Source organism: Oncorhynchus tshawytscha, linkage group LG02 (genome assembly GCF_018296145.1).
Source record: "Oncorhynchus tshawytscha isolate Ot180627B linkage group LG02, Otsh_v2.0, whole genome shotgun sequence".
Taxonomy (NCBI): Eukaryota; Metazoa; Chordata; class Actinopteri; order Salmoniformes; family Salmonidae; genus Oncorhynchus; species Oncorhynchus tshawytscha.
In genome coordinates, this window is record NC_056430.1 from 33,396,305 (window position 1) to 33,414,615 (window position 18,311).

At 42.7% G+C, this 18,311-nt stretch overlaps 1 protein-coding gene across 4 annotated transcripts; it reads left to right on the forward strand.

The window, feature by feature from the left end:
- The first annotated feature begins 11,354 nt into the window (after window positions 1-11,354).
- Window positions 11,355-17,738, forward strand: tatdn2 (TatD DNase domain containing 2). Of its 4 annotated transcripts, none has more exons than XM_024377713.2 (8): window positions 11,366-11,461; window positions 11,890-12,002; window positions 12,182-12,515; window positions 12,653-13,087; window positions 13,252-14,346; window positions 14,461-14,588; window positions 16,581-16,764; window positions 16,907-17,738. In XM_024377713.2, the coding sequence occupies exons 3-8, from the start codon at window positions 12,192-12,194 to the stop codon at window positions 17,045-17,047; spliced, it is 2,307 nt and encodes a 768-aa protein (XP_024233481.1). In that variant the 5' UTR covers window positions 11,366-11,461; window positions 11,890-12,002; window positions 12,182-12,191; the 3' UTR covers window positions 17,048-17,738. The 4 variants fall into 4 exon arrangements, with proteins under 4 accessions (XP_024233466.1, XP_024233481.1, XP_042153011.1 ...); XM_042297077.1 differs by having other exon boundaries at window positions 11,890-11,949; XM_024377698.2 differs by lacking the exon at window positions 11,890-12,002 and having other exon boundaries at window positions 11,355-11,461.
- The last annotated feature ends 573 nt before the right edge of the window (window positions 17,739-18,311 follow it).

An 18,311-nucleotide genomic window follows, 5' to 3' on the forward strand; every position in this document is an offset into this window, starting at 1 on the left:
ATATGGCCAATATACCACAGCTAAGGGTTGCGATGCGTCGTGCCTACGAACAGCTCTTAGTCGTGGTATATTGGCCATATACCACACCCCCTTGTGCCTGCTTAAGTATAGGAATATATACTGAGTGTACAAAACATTAATAACATCTTCCTAATATTGAGTTGCACCCCCTTTTGTTGGTGGACCATTCTTGATACATACGGGAACCTGTTGAGCATGAAAAACCAAGCAGCATTGCAGTTCTTGACACAAAATAGTGTGCCTGTCACCTACTACCATACCCTGTTCAAAGGCACTTACATTTTTTTTGTCTTGCCCATTCACCCTCCAAATGGCACATACACAATCCATGTCTCAAAAATACTTCTTTAACCTCTCTCCGCCCCTTTGTTTACACTAATTGAAGTGGATTTAACAAGTGACATCAATAAGGGATCATAACTTTCAGCTGGTCAGGCTCATGGAGCAGGTGTTCATAATGTTTTGTACACCCAGTGTATATTGCAAACAACCTTTGAGGCTTTGTGAAAAATACATACTGTGTGTACCTACGTGCCTGTTTTTTTTGCAATGTTTTCTATTTGTAATATATTCCACATATGCAAAAGACTGATAAATCAACCTAATAAATGTTTATGTTCTTGGCCTGTTCCAATTTTTCTTAAGACAGTAAGTTTCACAGTTCAAGGGAATAGTAATGTATGGACTAATGGACGTAAATCCCTACCATTACACAGCTGGTCCATGTCTCCACCACAGAAATACAGTAGAATGATAAAAATAAATGTAACATGCAACAATTTCAGAGATTTTACTGAGTTAAAGTTCATATAAGGAAATCAGTCAATTTAAATAAACAAATTAGGCCCTAAAATATGATTTCACATGACTAGGAATACAGATAGGCATCTGTTGGTCACAGATACCCTTAAAAAAGGTAGGGGTGTGGATTAGAAAACCAGTCAGTATCTGGTGTGACCACCATTTGCCTTATAAAGCCAGCACATCTCCTTCGCATAAAATTGATCAGGCTGTTGATTGTGGCCTATGGAATATTGTCCCACTCCTCTTCAATAGCTGTGTGAAGTTGCTGGATATTGGCGGGAACCTAAACATGCTGTCGTACATGTCAATCCAGAGCATCCCAAACATGTTCAGTGGGTGACATTTCTGGTGAATATGCAGGCCATGGAAGAACTAGTACATTTTCTGCTTCCAGTACTTGTGTACAGATCCTTGCGACATGGGGCCGTGCATTATCATGCTGAAACATGAGGTGATGGCTGCGGACGAATAACATGAGAATGGGACTCGGGATCTCGTCACGGTATCTGTGCATTCAAATTGCCATCAATAAAATGCAGTTGTGTTCGTTGTCTGTAGCTTATGTCTTACACGTGGTCTGCGGTTGTGAGGCCGGTTGGGCGCACTGCCAAATTCTCTAAAACTACTTGGAGGAAGCTTACGGTAGAGATATTAACATTACATTATCTGGCAACAGCTCTAGTGGACATTTGTGCAGTCAGCATGCCGATTGCACGCTCCCTCAAAACTTGAGACATCTGTGACATTGTGTTGTGAGACAAAACTGCAAAGTTTAGAGTGGCCTTTTATTATCTCCAGCACAAGGTGCACCTGTGTAGTGATCATGCTGTTTAATCAGTTTCTTGATATGCCACACCTGTCAAGTGGTTAGATTAACTCCGCAAAGGAGAAATGTTCACTAACAGGGATGTAAACAAATTTGTGCACAAAACTTGAGAGATTTAATTTTTTTGTGCGTATGAAACATTTCTGGGATCTTTTATTTCAGCACATGAAACATGGAACCAACACTTTACATGTTGCATTTATATTTTTGTTCAGTGTATAATTCTATGGCCTCAGCATTCAGATGGGGTTTGCTGAAACAATACCACTCAAAATGTAATTTGAATGTAAGATTTCTCAGTGCTGGATCTCTGTTGCCTAGTTTATCCCCCCTCTTATTACTCCTCTCCTGTGTCGGTTCGTACTGCACTCCCCGTTGCTCACTGTTTCTGCACCAGCTTCTACCTACCAACACTAAGTACCAGAACTTATAATAACACACCTGATACATTCCTTTTAGGTGGTAATATAAAAAAGCTTCCTGATAAATGCAAAAAAGCATAGTGATTATATCAGTGGAGGCTGCTGATGTGAGAACAGCTCATAACAGTGTAAATGGACTGGCATCAAACACCTGGGAACCATGGAAACCATGTGTTTGACACCATTCCACTGGTGCCGCTCCAGTCATTACCACGAGCCCACTCTCCCCAATTAAGGTGCCACCAACCTCTTGTGGATTATATACGACAGTTTTCTTCTACTAAGGACAAACCATTATGTTTTTTATGTTCAGATCTATGGATGTTCCATTCATGTATGTTAGGTATGTACCTTTCTATAGTGTCTATAGGTGTGTGCGTGTATGTGTGCATTCTATGCAGCTTCACATCAGAAGATATGAAACCTGTGCTACAGATATTAAATTATAGAGGAGGACCTGTTACTAGGCTACGAAGAAACACAATCTGTACCTGTCTTTGTGAGAAGAGTTGCAGAAACATGCAGGCAGAGGATAAAAGGAAGAACACTTGGGACCCCAGTCACGTCAGATGACAACAGGGAGTCCAATCATCTCTCTTCTTTCCTTCACTATTGGACCATTTCAGTCTTATCGCAATGCCACAGCTAATCTGCCTGACATGTACCAAGTGTGGATAAAATAATCTACCACAGGGTTATATGTAGACACAGCTAGATTAGGTACGGCTACATTGGTAATGTTTTAATAGTGATTCTCATACCAAAATAGCTGTCGTTTATACATGCATGCACTTTTCTGTAGGGAGGCACTTCCGAAAGTCTGTATCTCATGGGTGAAAATGTGGAAATATCTTATGCCACCAAGTCCTTTACGTGGGTAAACAACACAAAAACCCAGCATCACAGACAAAGATCGAGTTCTCGCTTTGTGGTGGATGTTTATCTGCCTCCTATCTTGATTTCCACCTTTTAAAAACCCTGGCGACCATTTGTAGATTACCAATGACGTCAATCAGATATAGAATAGAAGATGAACGGTTTCCTGCAGGCTTTCAGTCTTGCATGCATATGTCATGTGAATTTGTGCATTTATCCCATTAGTAAAGATTAGACTGTTTCATAACACACTGATGCAGTTCTGGTTTACTTCAACATTTTTGTTTGTAAATCTCTTGGTCCTACATGAATAATTGAGTAAAACAATCATAGAAACTCATCCCTTAGAATGATTTGTAAATCACAATGTTATATTCATGAAGGTACCCACCTATCTGCTCTCAATGCCAGCTGCCATGGTGACACAGAATTGTACTGTACCCCTGAGCAAACTAACTAAACATATGACAAGATTTTCTCATAACTGTTCATGCCAGCAATCATCAAATAACATTCAATAAATACATCTCATTAACACAGTCCATCTTATATAAGATTTGAATTACATTAGCATACTATCCTCTGTTCAGACACTACATCTGGAGTCATTGTCCAGTCTCTCCAAAAGGTAATAGGTGGATGTTTGAAGAGAAATCTCTACTTTAATTAAATTGGCTCTAATGACACTGACTGTGGTTATTTTAGGCCTTTCTCTTATGTTGCTGTTTGACGACAAGAGCCCAGAGGACAGGTTTTGTGAATACTTCTTTAAACTTCAACTACTTTTGTCTTTACCTCAAGGTCCTCTGACTAGAAGCGTGGCAGAGACTCTTTTCAAACTCACTTTTACTGTGTACTGACTGTCTCTGAGCTGACAGCTGTTGCTCTGCTTGATATATTAGTCTCTTTCTGCAGCTTGTAGGTTTGTATAGTATGTAGGTTTGTCTAGTTTTTGGTGACTGGTATTTCTTACAGTAGGTATTCTTGCTAGACTGGGTATTGGGGTCCAGTGTGTTAGTAGCTTGGTACAGCAGGTTGAAATAAGGCTCTACTGTGCTGGGGACTGAGGTGAGTTCCCTAAAAACATAAAGATAATCTATTCCATTAAAAACATTGTTCGTCCCTGCCCTTGTCCCTAGATCCTCATTTGTATGGGATGTGTCCAGCTGGTTTAGAGCCCGCGCACGACCATCATTTTCCTCCCCTGACTCAAGACATGTCTGAGGCTTCACCTAAATGATCTGGCACATGCTAAGGCACAAGGTAAGTCCTTTCCGGGGTTTCTATTTATTTTTATGATCTGTTGGCGATAAATAATGAATGAGGTCAAAGCTATGATCAAACTGAGCTCAGGCTGGGGTTTTTGGGGGGCATATTTTCCTCATGTCATGCTGTTGTGTTTCCCTCTAGGTGAGTCCCATAGTACTCTGGGGGGGTAACACCTCTCTCCAAAACCAGCCCCAGTATGGGAACAAGTACAACAACCACACCAAGAGGGGTTTCCGCTAAGAAGACCCCTAAATGTGTACGTCTTGTAAACAGACATTTGCCCCCCCCCTCTTATGTCTCCCTGGTCACACAACAATTTCTGCAACCTACAGTGAGCTACAAAAGTATTGGGAGAGTTACAGACCCCCAAAATGCTAAACTCTCATGTTATTGTAATGGCGAGAGGTTAGCATGGCTTGGGGTTATGACACTTGTGCGTATGTTACTTTTTTACTCATCATTATTCATGATTCATTCAGGACTATCAATAATCCCAGTAATGACCACATGAATGTAGAAATGTTTGGAAACATAGTCTCTTCTCATTCACAATAAAAGTGACTCCAAAATGTCACAATACATTATTTACCATTATTTTCTATTGGGCACAAAATAATCTGAAACAACCAAAACAAACAGCAAATGCATCCAACAAGTTTGTAGAGTCAAAAGCTTGATGTAATCACAGCGTGTGTCACGATCGTCGTCCTCCTCCTCGTCTGAGGAGGAGTAGTTGGAAGGATCGGAGGACCAAAATGCAGCGTGGTATGTGCTCATTGTGAATTTAATGAACAGAGAACACTTGAACAAACTATACAAAACAATAAACAAATAACCACAGTGAAGCTATAATAACCATGAAGCTATAATAACAACCGTGAAGCTATAATAACAACCGTGAAGCTATAATAACAACCGTGACGCTATAATAACAACCGTGCTGACACAAGCAACTAACATAGACAATCACCCACAACCCACAATGACAAAACAGGCTACCTAAATATGGTTCCCAATCAGAGACACGACTAACACCTGCCTCTGATTGAGAACCATATCAGGCCAAACACAGAAACAGACAAACTAGACATCCAACATAGAATGCCCACTCAGATCACACCCTGACCAAACAAAACATACAAACATACAAAGCAAACTATGGTCAGGGCGTGACAGCATGCTTGGAATATGGGAACAAATACTACAAATGTTACTAGTTTAATACACATTTAAGTGAATTTGTACCCTAAAATTCCCCTAAAATTTCTAAATGGTTCACCCGATATGGATGAAAATACACTGAAATTAAAGATGACAGTCTGCACTTTAACTTCATAGTCATTGTATCATTTCAATTCCATACTCCTGGAGTAAAGAGCCAAAACAACAAAACATTTGTCACTGTCCCAATTCTTTTGAAGCTCACTGTATATGACATGTGGACTGTGTGACATTCACATTCACATATCAGAGAGGGGAGTGACATCTCTCCTTAAGTCTCTTTTATTTCAGATCCAGCTGTGCAATCTATCCCATCCCTCTGTCTGCTCTACAGTGTTGAGACCCATCCCTCTGTCAGCTCCACAGTGTTGAGACCCATCCCTCTGTCAGCTCTACAGTGTTGTGACCCATCCCTCTTTCTGCTCTATAGTGTTGAGACTCATCCCTCTGTCAGCTCCACAGTGTTGTGACCCATCCCTCTGTCTGCTCCACAGTGTTGTGACCCATCCCTCTGTCTGCTCCACAGTGTTGAGACCCATCCCTCTTTCTGCTCCACAGTGTTGAGACCCATCCCTCTGTCTGCTCCACAGTGTTGAGACTCATCCCTCTGTCTGCTCTATAGTGTTGTGACCCATCCCTCTGTCTGCTCCACAGTGTTGAGACTCATCCCTCTGTCTGCTCCACAGTGTTGTGACCCATCCCTCTGTCTGCTCCACAGTGTTGTGACCCATCCCTCTGTCTGCTCCACAGTGTTGAGACTCATCCCTCTGTCTGCTCCACAGTGTTGTGACCCATCCCTCTGTCTGCTCCACAGTGTTGAGACTCATCCCTCTGTCTGCTCCACAGTGTTGTGACCCATCCCTCTGTCTGCTCCACAGTGTTGAGACTCATCCCTCTGTCTGCTCCACAGTGTTGTGACCCATCCCTCTGTCTGCTCCACAGTGTTGAGACCCATCCCTCTTTCTGCTCTATAGTGTTGAAACCCATCCCTCTGTCTGCTCCACAGTGTTGAGACCCATCCCTCTTTCTGCTCTATAGTGTTGAAACCCATCCCTCTGTCTGCTCCACAGTGTTGAGACCCATCCCTCTGTCAGCTCCACAGTGTTGTGACCCATCCCTCTGTCTGCTCCTCAGTGTTGAGACCCATCCCTCTTTCTGCTCTATAGTGTTGAGACCCATCCCTCTGTCTGCTCCACAGTGTTGAGACCCATCCCTCTGTCTGCTCCACAGTGTTGAGACCCATCCCTCTGTCTGCTCCACGGAGTTGAGACCCATCCTTTCCCTCTGCTCCACGGAGTTGAGACCCATCCTTTCCCTCTGCTCCACAGAGTTGAGACCCATCCTTTCCCTCTGCTCCATAGAGTTGAGACCCATCCTTTCCGTCTGCTCCACAGAGTTGAGACCCATCCTTTCCCTCTGCTCCACAGAGTTGAGACCCATCCTTTCCCCCTGCTCCACAAAGTTGAGACCCATCCTTTCCCTCTGTTCCACAGAGTTGAGACCCATCCTTTCCCTCTGCTCCACAGAGTTGAGACCCATCCTTTCCCTCTGTTCCACAGAGTTGAGACCCATCCTTTCCCTCTGCTCCACAGAGTTGAGACCCATCCTTTCCCTCTGCTCCACAGAGTTGAGACCCATCCTTTCCCTCTGTTCCACAGAGTTGAGACCCATCCTTTCCCTCTGCTCCACAGAGTTGAGACCCATCCTTTCCGTCTGCTCCACAGAGTTGAGACCCATCCTTTCCCTCTGCTCCACAGAGTTGAGACCCATCCTTTCCCTCTGCTCCACAAAGTTGAGACCCATCCTTTCCCTCTGTTCCACAGAGTTGAGACCCATCCTTTCCCTCTGCTCCACAGAGTTGAGACCCATCCTTTCCCTCTGCTCCAGACTCCTTAATCCCTCTGCATTTGCTCCTCTGAGACCTCTTGTCTAAATTCATCTGACTCGTGTCGGGTTAGTGAGTGCATGCCAGGGTTTAACACTACAGGAAATACAGTATTACTGCCTACACATCGAAATGTCAGCTAACATACAGCTTGATAGGAATACTATCTTCTCTGACCTGCCTACTTTGCAGGGGATTTGATTGGTGTCTCCATAAAAGTGTTTCTGACTGATTCACTGAGAGACCCAAAGCAGTGCCTATATTTTAGAGTAACAGCATGACTCTAAATTATGATAGAATACATTGCCTCCCTGGAGATGATGTTGACCTTATCACCTACCCAGGTGACTGGTGATGATGTATCTCAAAATGTTCTAGGTCATGGACACAGATTTGGAGCCAAAAAAACCCTGGGATTACCAATAGTCTGAAGAAGGAGAATCTGTTGCTAATTTCAATGTTTGAAGTTTGCTAAATCGTTCTTGTCTTTCATGTATTCTTGCTACTGTGATCCAGTGGTGGAAAAAGTACCCAATTGTCATACTTGAGTAAAAGTAAAGTACCTTAATAGAAAATGACTTGTGTAAAAGTGAAAGTCACCCAATAGAATGCTACTTGAGTAAAAGTCTAAAAGTGTTTCATTTAAAAAATGCTTACGGTGCATTCAGAAAGTATTCAGACGCCTACCCTTTTTACACATTTTGTTAAGTTACAGCCTTATTCTAAAATTGATTAAATAATTTTTTACTCATCATCACACAATAGCCCATAACGAGAAAGTGCAAACAGTTTTTATTTTTTATTTTGCAAATGTACAGTTGAAGTCAGAGGTTTACATACACCTTAACCAAAATAATTTAAACTCAGTTTTTCACAATTCCTGACATTTAATCCTAGTAAAAATTCCCTGTTTTAGGTCATTTAAGAGGTCATTTAACCACATTATTTTAAGAATGTGAAATATCAGAGTAATAGAAAAGAGAATGAATTATTTCATCTTTTATTTATTTCATCACATTCCCAGTGGGTCAGAAGTTTACATACACTCAATTAATATTTGGTAGCATTGCCTTTAAATTGTTTAACTTGGGTCAAACGTTTCGGGTAGCCTTCCACAAGCTTCCCACAATAAGGTGGGTGAATTTTGGCCCATTCCTCCTGACAGAGCTGGTGTAACTGAGTCATGTTTGTAGGCCTCCTTGCTTGCACACGCTTTTTCAGTTCTACAAATTTTCTATGGGCTTAAGTTCAGGGCTTTGCGATTGCCACTCCAATACCTTGACTTTGTTGTCCTTAAGCCATTTTGCCACAACTTTGGAAGTATGCTTGGGGTCATTGTCCATTTGGAAGACACATTTGTGACCAAGCGTTAACTTCCTGACTGATGTCTTGAGATGTTGCTTCAATATATCCAAATCATTTTCCTACCTCATGATGCCATCTATTTTGTGAAGTGCACCAGGCCCTCCTGCAGCAAATCACCCCCACAACATGATGCTGCCCCCCTCCCCGTGCTTCACGGTTGAGATGGTGTTCTTTGGCTTGCAAGCCTCCCCCTTTTTCCTCCAAACATAACGATGGTCATTATGGCCAAACAGCTCTATTTTTGTTTCATCAGACCAGAGGACATTTCTCCAAAGAGTACGATCTTTGTCCCCATGTGCAGTTGCAAACCGTAGTCTTGCTTTTTCTGGGCGGTTTTGAAGCAGTGGCTTCTTCCTTGCTGAGCAGCCTTTCAGGTAATGTCGATATAGGACTCGTTTTACTGTGGATATAGATACTTTTGTACCTGTTTCCTGCAGCATCTTCACAAGGTCATTTGCTGTTGCTCTGGGATTGTTTTGCACTTTTTACACCAAAGTACGTTCATCTCTAGGAGACAGAACGCATCTGCTTCCTGAGCGGTATGACGGCTGCGTGGTCCCATGGTGTTTATACTTGCGTACTATTGTTTATACAGATGAATGTGGTACCTTCAGGAGTTTGGAAATTGCTCCCATGGATAAACCAGAATTGTGGAGGTCTACAATTTTCTTCTGAGGTCTTGGCTGATTTCTTTTGTTTTTCCCATGATGTCAAGCAAAGAGGCACAGAGTTTGAAGGTAGGCCTTGAAATACATCCACAGGTACACCACCAATTGACTAAAATGATATCAATTACCCTATCAGAAGCTTCTAAAGCTATGACATAATTTTCTGGAATTTTCCAAGCTGTTTAAAGGCACAGTCAACTTACTGTATGTACATTTCTGACCCACTGGAATTGTGATACAGGGAATTATAAGTGAAATAATCTGTCTGTAAACAATTGTTGGGAAAATGACTAGTGTCATGCACAAAGTAGATGTCCTAACCGACTTACCAAAACTATACATTGTTAACAAGAAATGTGTGGAGTGGTTGAAAATGAGTTTTAATGACTCCAACCTAAGTGTATGTAAACTTCCTACTTCAACTGTAAGTCCTGGATGGCAGGAAGCTTGGCCCAAAAATAGCACATTTGGTTAGGAGCTCGTAAAAGGGCAGCCATCCCCTCCAGCGGCATTATCACTTCCTTCACCATTTTTTTTAATTTTTTTTTTTTTACATTTATGGATCACCAGAGGCACTCGGACATCATTAACAAACGAAGCAGTTGTGTTTGTGAGTCCGCCAAATCAGCGGCAGTACGGATGACCAGGGATGTTCTTTTGATATGTGTGTGAATTGGACCAGTTTCCTGTCCTTCTAAGCATTCAAAATGTAACGAGTACTTTTGGGTGTCAGGGAAAATTTATGGTGAAGTAAAAGTCGTCAAAAATATAAATAGTAAAGGACAGATAACCCCAAAACTTCCTAAGTAGAACTTTAAAGTATTTTTTACTTAAGTACGTTACACCACTGCTGTGCTCATACATTTGATTTTTTCTGTCAGTAATTTTAAATACTATTACTGACCAAGTATGAATTATGTACTCTGATGGTTGAATGAAACAGTGTTTGTAGATGAGAAATTATTAATAATATTAAAGGACTTCAAAGGTAGATTCTATTATTGAGAGGTTTATTAAGTTTCCCCAGAAATCATATTCTGAAGCTGTCAATCACTATACATGACATTGCCAAGATTGTAAACTTCCAAGTACCATTTTTTCAGGTTTTATTCCCATTTATCAACCGTTAGGAGACAGTTGAATTATACACACTAATTGTAACCAACTTATCTTGTCAATCATACAATCTTGGCAATAGCTAAGTATCTCACCTATGAACAATCTGATATGTTTCTTCCATCAAGAGCATGTGGACACCTTGAGCTTGCCTTATCTGACCCAAATATTGGCTTATTTGTATTGGGTCTCTTGTAATTACATTGTAGTACACCACTACCGATGACTGATACAAAGTCAAAGGAGAGAGGATTGGGGGACAGTAGTACAAACAGGCTTATCTATGTTGACCCTCTTAACCTCTCAGAACTGAATCAGTTCTTTGTTCAAATCAGTTCAGTTCAATTGTTTTACTAGAATTCAGTCATATGAAACTAAAATGTAATGTTTCAGCTGTATGGTGGGTGTGGTCTCTAGATCTGTCCAATTAACCTTGAGAATTAGATGGATGGCATACATAGCTATATCTTTAATAATTGTTATACCTGATACCAACCAGACTGACAACATAGTGGGCTAAGATATGATCATTTATTGACTCCTACGACCTACACTAGACTGTTACAACCATGACTAATTAAATCTGTGCAAAGAATATTCATGCATTTATTCATTCATCCGAGTAGTAACAACACTGTCAAGTGGAGTCTTGCAAAATAGCAGGGATTGAAAGATTTCATATGAACTCGCAAATTGACAGATCTAGAATCAGTTTACTTTTCCAGAAACAACTAGGAAACGACGCAAGATCTGACCTTAGATCAGTTTGTAGGGTCAGTCATCCTCCCCCCAAAATGTGCCCTTGATTTTGGGGTGCCTTGAAGAATATTAGCTTAACATACATTTTTTCTCATCAGCAAAGACCCCAACCAATGAATCAATCACAAATGTCACTTTGACGTCAAATCAGTCACGTGGATTTGCTCATCAGTGCGCACGTGGCTGTTTTACGGTTAGATACTTTCTGTCATCAGAATTCTAATAGAAGGTAAAGTTGTTAAACTAGCTAGCTATATAGTCTCCGATTGAATTGCACTTCGAATAAATGTTTTAATATTTGATCAGTCTTATATCAGATGTTATATTAGGTAATGTACCCATTTTGATGATAACAAAGTGATGTGATCCGAGCTAACATATTAAGCTAGGTATCTAGGAAGGTAACATTAGCTAGCTAGGTTAGGTAGCAACTGAGTTAACGCATGGTAGCAGAACCCTGCAATTTACATGTCAGACCGAGTTTTACTAGCCACAGTATCCAGTCCAGAGATGTGAGAAAGAAACCCATGTTGATTTGTGAAGGTTAACGTTAGTTAGCTAGCTAGCTAACAAGCCTGTCTGTAGTCGAAAACTTCACATCTTAAAACAGAACGGAAACTTTGTTATCCATCTTTTTTCCTTCTGTGATTTCATTAGGGAGAAATGATGCCTCTGTGCTCACCCTCTTGGAAAGACAAATGGAGAACAAAGTTTAAGGTCTGTTTCTACAGAAAATAACATAATTCGTTTGGAAGAAACAGCTCTGCAGGGTAAAACTGAACTTTAACAAATTGTTGTCCATTGGTGTTTTTCAAATTGTGATGTGTCTGATACATTGGGAAGATACAAATCACTGAACCTCGTGCTTGTTCTGAAGACAATTGGAAGGTATTGTTTGACCTTAGTGACTAATAATGCAGACATCTCTTTTGCTTGTATTTTTGACTAGGGTGTCTGAGATGGACAGCAACAACAGAGAGAAGGTAAAGTTTGACTGGCTACAGACAACACTCTGCTCACCTACAAAGTTCCGCAAGAGCAATGGTGGCGCACCCAAGCCCATCCGCTGGAGTGTGTCGCCCAGTGAGGTTTTAACTGCCCCTGATCTGAACGTGTCGGCTGGCCTGGGAGAGCTGGAGGGCATCTGCCTAGACACACCCAAGAGAAAGGAGGTCACCTCGTCAGACGACCCCAGCGGGAGCAACCCCTTCACAGGGAAAATCAAGGGGCTCAGGAATCTCTCCAGAAAATGTCTGAAAGATCTAACTCCCTCTGAGTCCAAGGTAAATCAAATGCCAAATCCCAAATGTCATCTTTCTTTGCCTCTTCTCCTACATGAACTCAGATGGCCAGTGTTACATGTCATTTACTGGTGTTGCTTCCATTGGATATATCTTTGTCAATTTTGTTTTTTCCTTAGGCGGTACTCAAGGACACAACATCCCAGTCAGAAAGCCGTGTCTCCTCACCTACACCTTCAGCCTGTGGTCTGAAGAGGAAAGACCGGACCCCACAGGAGGGGTCGAAGGCCATTTACCTGAAGGCTTTGACCGCCGCTATCAGGGGAAGAGGAGAGAAGCAGTTCCCGGCCAAAGCGACTGCCGAGAAAAGCCCTTCTTTCGCGAAGAAGAAGTCCACAAAAAAGAACCAGTCTTTGGACACAGCCAATGACAACATGCCCAGTTTGGAACCAGACGACTGCGCGGCTCTTGACTTGGACTGCTGCTCAGCCCAGTCAGAGAGCGAGTCAGAGGACATGGCTCCCCTCGAGGGCGGAGACTACTATTTCCGCCCAATGGTGTTTGAGAAAACAGGGACACAGGATGAGAACACTGGTCTCAAAAAAGACACACGGGTGAGTCACAGGAAAAAAAGGTTCCGAAGGTTGGTTAGCAGGAATTTACATGTTTAGTATGGATAATTGGTTGGGGGGGGTTCAATTAAGAGAAATATTTTGTTCCTGAACCTATATTATTATTCAATAGAGATATCGCCCTATTCTCTCCTTTTCCACCTCAGAGTGTGGTGCTGAAAAGGGATAACTCCCCCGATTGGTCAGATGTTGAGGACCCTGTGGTGGTGGAGACCTTCTCCCAGGAGGAGTCTCCATCGCATTCCACTGCCAAGGTGGAGCCCAAGAGAGAGGTCAGCAGCAGTGACTCGTCCTTACCTGCTCTGGACTACATTCCTAACTCTCTACTTTACTTCACGAAGCCTCAAACATACCACCCAGACACCTGGAAACTCAACTTTCCTGCTGTGAATGCTCAGAGTGGTAGCATTACAGCGCCCTCTCTCACCTCGCCCTCTACAAACAGACCGAATGGTGTTGTTCAGCCACCCAGTGAGAGCCCAGCTCAGCCCTTCCCTCAGTTATGGAGGACGGTGTTCATTTCCTCCAAGCAAATCCCCCAAGAGAAGCCAAACAGTGCACAGCCGCCTGCCCCCGGGACACCCAGGACTGGCATGGGGGGCTCCCCCAGCAGTGTCTCCTCCTCCCCGGACCCCTTTGCTCTGTGGGAGCCTGCTATTTGCTCCAGCAACACTTCGCCTGCTACACACAAAATCCACCCCCTGTTCTCCAGCCCCTACCGCCCCTGTGAACAGACCTTCCGAAGGTACTCTGACGGAGGCCACTCCTTTCCCTCTTCCTCCCCCTCCAGGTGCCATGACAACAGCACCAACACCAGGAGAATGTCAGTGGGGGTGGAGCCTATCTGGGCATGCGACCCCTCCCAGCGGAGGGTGAGCCAACATGGCTTCGTGGACACCCACTGCCACCTGGACATGCTGTGGGGCAAGCTGGGCTTCCGGGGCACCTTTGCCCGCTTCCGCAGCCTGCACCAGAGCAGCTTCCCGACTGATTTTCACGGCTGCATTGCTGACTTCTGCAACCCTCGGATCATGGTGCGGGAAGCACTGTGGGAGGGCCTGCTGGCGGAGGAGCTGGTCTGGGGGGCGTTCGGGTGCCACCCCCACTTCGCCAAGGAGTACTCTGAGGTCCACGAGCGTAGCATTCTAATGGCCATGCGACACCCTAAAGCTATAGCCTTTGGCGAGATTGGCCTGGACTACTCCCACAAGAACTCCACCAACACATCCAGGCAGAAAGAGGTATGGTCAGAACTTAATTTTCTCCCTCTCATTCAACTGACCTATTTGAAGTAGTTAATAACCTGCTGCTTGGTTGAGGTAGTGATGGTGTTGTGTGTTTGGCGCCCCCTATAGGTGTTTGAACGTCAGCTGAAACTGGCTGTGGCTATGAACAAGCCTCTGGTGATCCACTGCAGGGATGCAGATGATGACCTGCTGCTCATCATGAAGAAGTGTGTGCCCCAGGACTACAAAATCCACAGGTCAGTGTCTGCGTGTGTGTGTGACTGATACTGTTCATGGGGGAATTCGAAGTAACAGAATTACAATTTGACTGTTTTTTTGTTTCACTTTTAAAATGTGTGCCGAACAAAAACCATTGATTTCAAAGTTTAATAATCCATACAACTCTATAGGGTTAGCATCAGGAAAACAATGCGCACGCTTCAATGGGGCAGAAGCCTGTGTAGTGATTCTGGATGGCCAGATGGCTATCAACAATGTCAAGGAGCTGCCATGTGGGGAATTGTAGGTTTCTTGTTCTTGATACCATGTCTTGTTTTGACTGATGTCACATCTACGCTAATATGGAAAAACAATTTTCTAGCTAGATGAGCAACAACTAGCAATGTATTTGAGAAGTGCTCATTCCGCAAATGTATGTTTCAATAAACATTGGGGACTAACTATAGTTTACATGTTGTCAACAGTCTAAGCCAACCTCGTCTGTTTTGCCCCATAGTCGCGCACACGTCGGTTTTGTTGCTAAACAACCAACACGTTCAAAGTAGTCCTTGGAAGACAACTTCCACAGAAAAATCTACAAAAACAAATTTAGTGGAAGAACTGTGCAGATGATAACTTTGCTAACAGAATTATGGTAAAATGTTCTTCAGTGTTTTATGCGACCACCTTTTCCAAAAACTTAAATATCTGCTTTGTTTTTTAACTACAGTAAGTGAAATGGATTTACATCATAGGTGCCTGATCTGTACTACACAGAAATGCATATGAATGTCATTCTCCATGTTTCACAAGTTTAGATATTGCAGCAGAGTAGAGTAAGAGTGCAGTACAATATAGTACAGTAGAGTGGATTACAGTATAATTTAGTACATTACAATATACTGTATTGTACTAATGTATTGGATTGTACTCTACTGTGCTCTCACTGTACTATGCTGTCCAAACTTGTGAAACATATCTATGATAGGTTCAGATTTGGTCCGGTCCATTTGTGGACGTTAACATTAACTGACCAAATTTCAACTACTTTTCAACGTCAATGGACGACTGGTGTCGGTCAGTGCTGGTAACAGACGCTGGTAACAGTAAATGGAAAAAGAGGGGGCTCATGTGTTGGTGTCGGTAGGAGCTGGGGGAGGTGACATTAACTGGAGAGGGAGTGGTTGTCGAGACGGACTGTTTTAACACTTGGTTTAACACAAAGCAGCCATAAACCAAACAGTTTTGAGCTGAACATAACAGTATGCCAGTGGAAGGGAAAACAGTAGCAGGTGACACAACTTGTTGTTTGTGGCTGCTATGATTTCCCATTGTAGCCAATTCAGTTCTGTATTTCCATTACTGTTTTGGTAATTCTGTTACTAACAGAATGACGAGTTTTAATCACGTAATAATTCACAAGAGAATTTGATATCAGTAAATCTAATTGGTAGGTCTACCATTACTTGTTATAAGTCTGTGAACTTTTATTATCTTCCCTCATGAGGGAGAGAAATAAGAAAATATCTTAAAGGGATTCTCCAGTACTTTTGTGTTCTTTTTAGCCAGTAGTTCTGAAAGTAGCACCCACGAGCCAAAAGTGGTCCCTGAAAAAAAATCTGTGCACCATGTCATTGCTCTCTTTCTCGCTCTACTGTGTGTGATTCTTGCTAGCTGTCACTCAAATGGTGAGGGGCTGAATCTCATTGGCTGGAACTCAAATTGCTAGGGGCTGGTCCACATGGGGGGGAAATGTAGGGGAAGTGGTGCAACACAGCTTCCAGAAAACAGTCACTTTCAAACTAAGGATTTTGTGGCTAATAGAGGTAAGTCAGTAATTCTGCTCATAGATTATGCATGTATGAACTACACATTGTAACATCCAGCCTAAAGCGGGAGGTAAAAAACTATATATATACTTACTAGTCGCCAAAGTACTGGAGCATGTCTTAAAACATTTGTTTTTGGTAACAGAATTACAAGGCAATGTTTCTTAAACTTAGACTTACATTTGCCTTTCTTTTCCACAGACACTGTTTCACCAACAGTTACCCGGTGATCGAGCCCTTCCTGAAGGAGTTTCCCAACCTGTGTGTGGGCTTCACGGCTCTCATCACCTACCCTAGCGCATACGAGGCCCGTGACGCGGTCCGCAAAATCCCCCTCGACCGCATCCTCCTGGAGACAGACGCACCCTATTTCCTGCCCCGACAGGTACACACAAACACCACACGACAACACACATTTGGGAGGGTGGTTAGACGGGCACCGATTCACAAGCTAGGCGTATACAGGTGAAAGTTTAAGGTTGACAGTGCATGTATGTAAATCGTTTTGGTTCTCTGTGTACCGGTAGGTTAGTAAAGATGTCTGTAGGTTTGCCCACCCAGGCATGGGTATACACACCCTGCGTGAGATCAGCCTTCTGAAGGGAGAAAGCATCACCACGGTGCTCACCACGATCCGACGCAACACCACCCAGCTCTACGGCATATGACCACGACGACAGGGAAGGTCACCACGGAGGCCATGACTACCACCCTTGTAGGCATGGAAAGTACAAGGTGTAGCTGTCGTAGTGACCTGACACACACTTGCTCTCCTCAAACATAGGCAGCCTCATGGAGGAGAGAATTGTGTTATCGAAGGTTCACATTAAAGAATAATTGTTAAACTACATATAGAATAAATCAACTATGTTTTCCAAACTGGTTTTGTTTGCAGCCTGTGGCATTTAACGTCTGAAAATATATTTTTGGTAGTTAACGCATTGCAGAAAAATGTATATAAGATAAGAGAAAAAAGGATGTAGTTGTCAAGCTTTGTTTTAGCTGGCCCCAAGCCCTTGCATAGTTTTAGGAGTTAAGTCTGAGGCTAGCAGGCATTAGGAGCATGAAATGCTCAGTTTGAGCTTCACTCTGTTCTAAAAGATCCCAATAGTTTCAGCAACTATGATCTCACTCTGGAATCCAAATCTTATTTTATTTTTACCTTTATTTTTTTATTCGATTTGACGGAAGCTTTAATTTGTTTAAGTTTGGTGTTTGTAATCATTTTACTCTACTTTGCTGACTTGTGAAATGGTTTGGTTTTGATCTAGTCGATGTAGAAGCCTTCCTTCCCTTCCTGGTTCCTTCCTCACTATCAAAGGCTGTTATGTACTCAATTAAAAGCTTATTTTTACTTTCTCCTGATTTGTGTGAATTGATACATGAGCACTTTGGTCCTTTGAATACAGCTCTTTCTCTCCAGCACCCCTCATTAAACTCCTCTCCCCTATCAAGAACATGGAGGCTGCATTAGGTCAATTTACTCTCAACAGGTAAATACCTCTGAGGGTGCTGGTGTACTCAGTGGTTGGTAATGGTAGAACAAGCCTGTTATGTGTGAAGGCATTTTTTTAAAGGTTAATACTTTACTCTTTGAAGTTATACCTTAGTTCCACTGGTGTCAATTCAGTCCTTATGTGTAGTTTGATGGGAAGGAATTGTGTATGCTTCAAGTCTGGTACACTAAGGAAAGATGTTTTGCGTGTAAAGGGGTTGCAGGGGTTTGTATAGACTAGAGGGCAACTGAGTAGAATGTCCATATAGGGCCTTGTCTTATACAGAATTCTGTAGTGTTTTGTATGGGGGGAAACCAGGCTGAACGTCTCTGCCGTTAGGGAGAAATAAGGTTGATTTTATTTCCAGATTTAATAGAGACATGAAGTGGCTGAGTGGCCTGTCCATTAGCCACTTCCTGTGAGCAGTCAGAGATGG

Bases quoted from the DNA above. Each gene is read 5' to 3' on its own strand.
- tatdn2 (XM_024377698.2), top strand. From the start codon at position 12,192: ATGGACAGCAACAACAGAGAGAAGGTAAAGTTTGACTGGCTACAGACA. The intron at 12,516-12,652 runs GTAAATCAAATG...TTTTTTCCTTAG, and splicing joins TAACTCCCTCTGAGTCCAAG to GCGGTACTCAAGGACACAAC. The intron at 13,088-13,251 runs GTGAGTCACAGG...TTTCCACCTCAG, and splicing joins GTCTCAAAAAAGACACACGG to AGTGTGGTGCTGAAAAGGGA.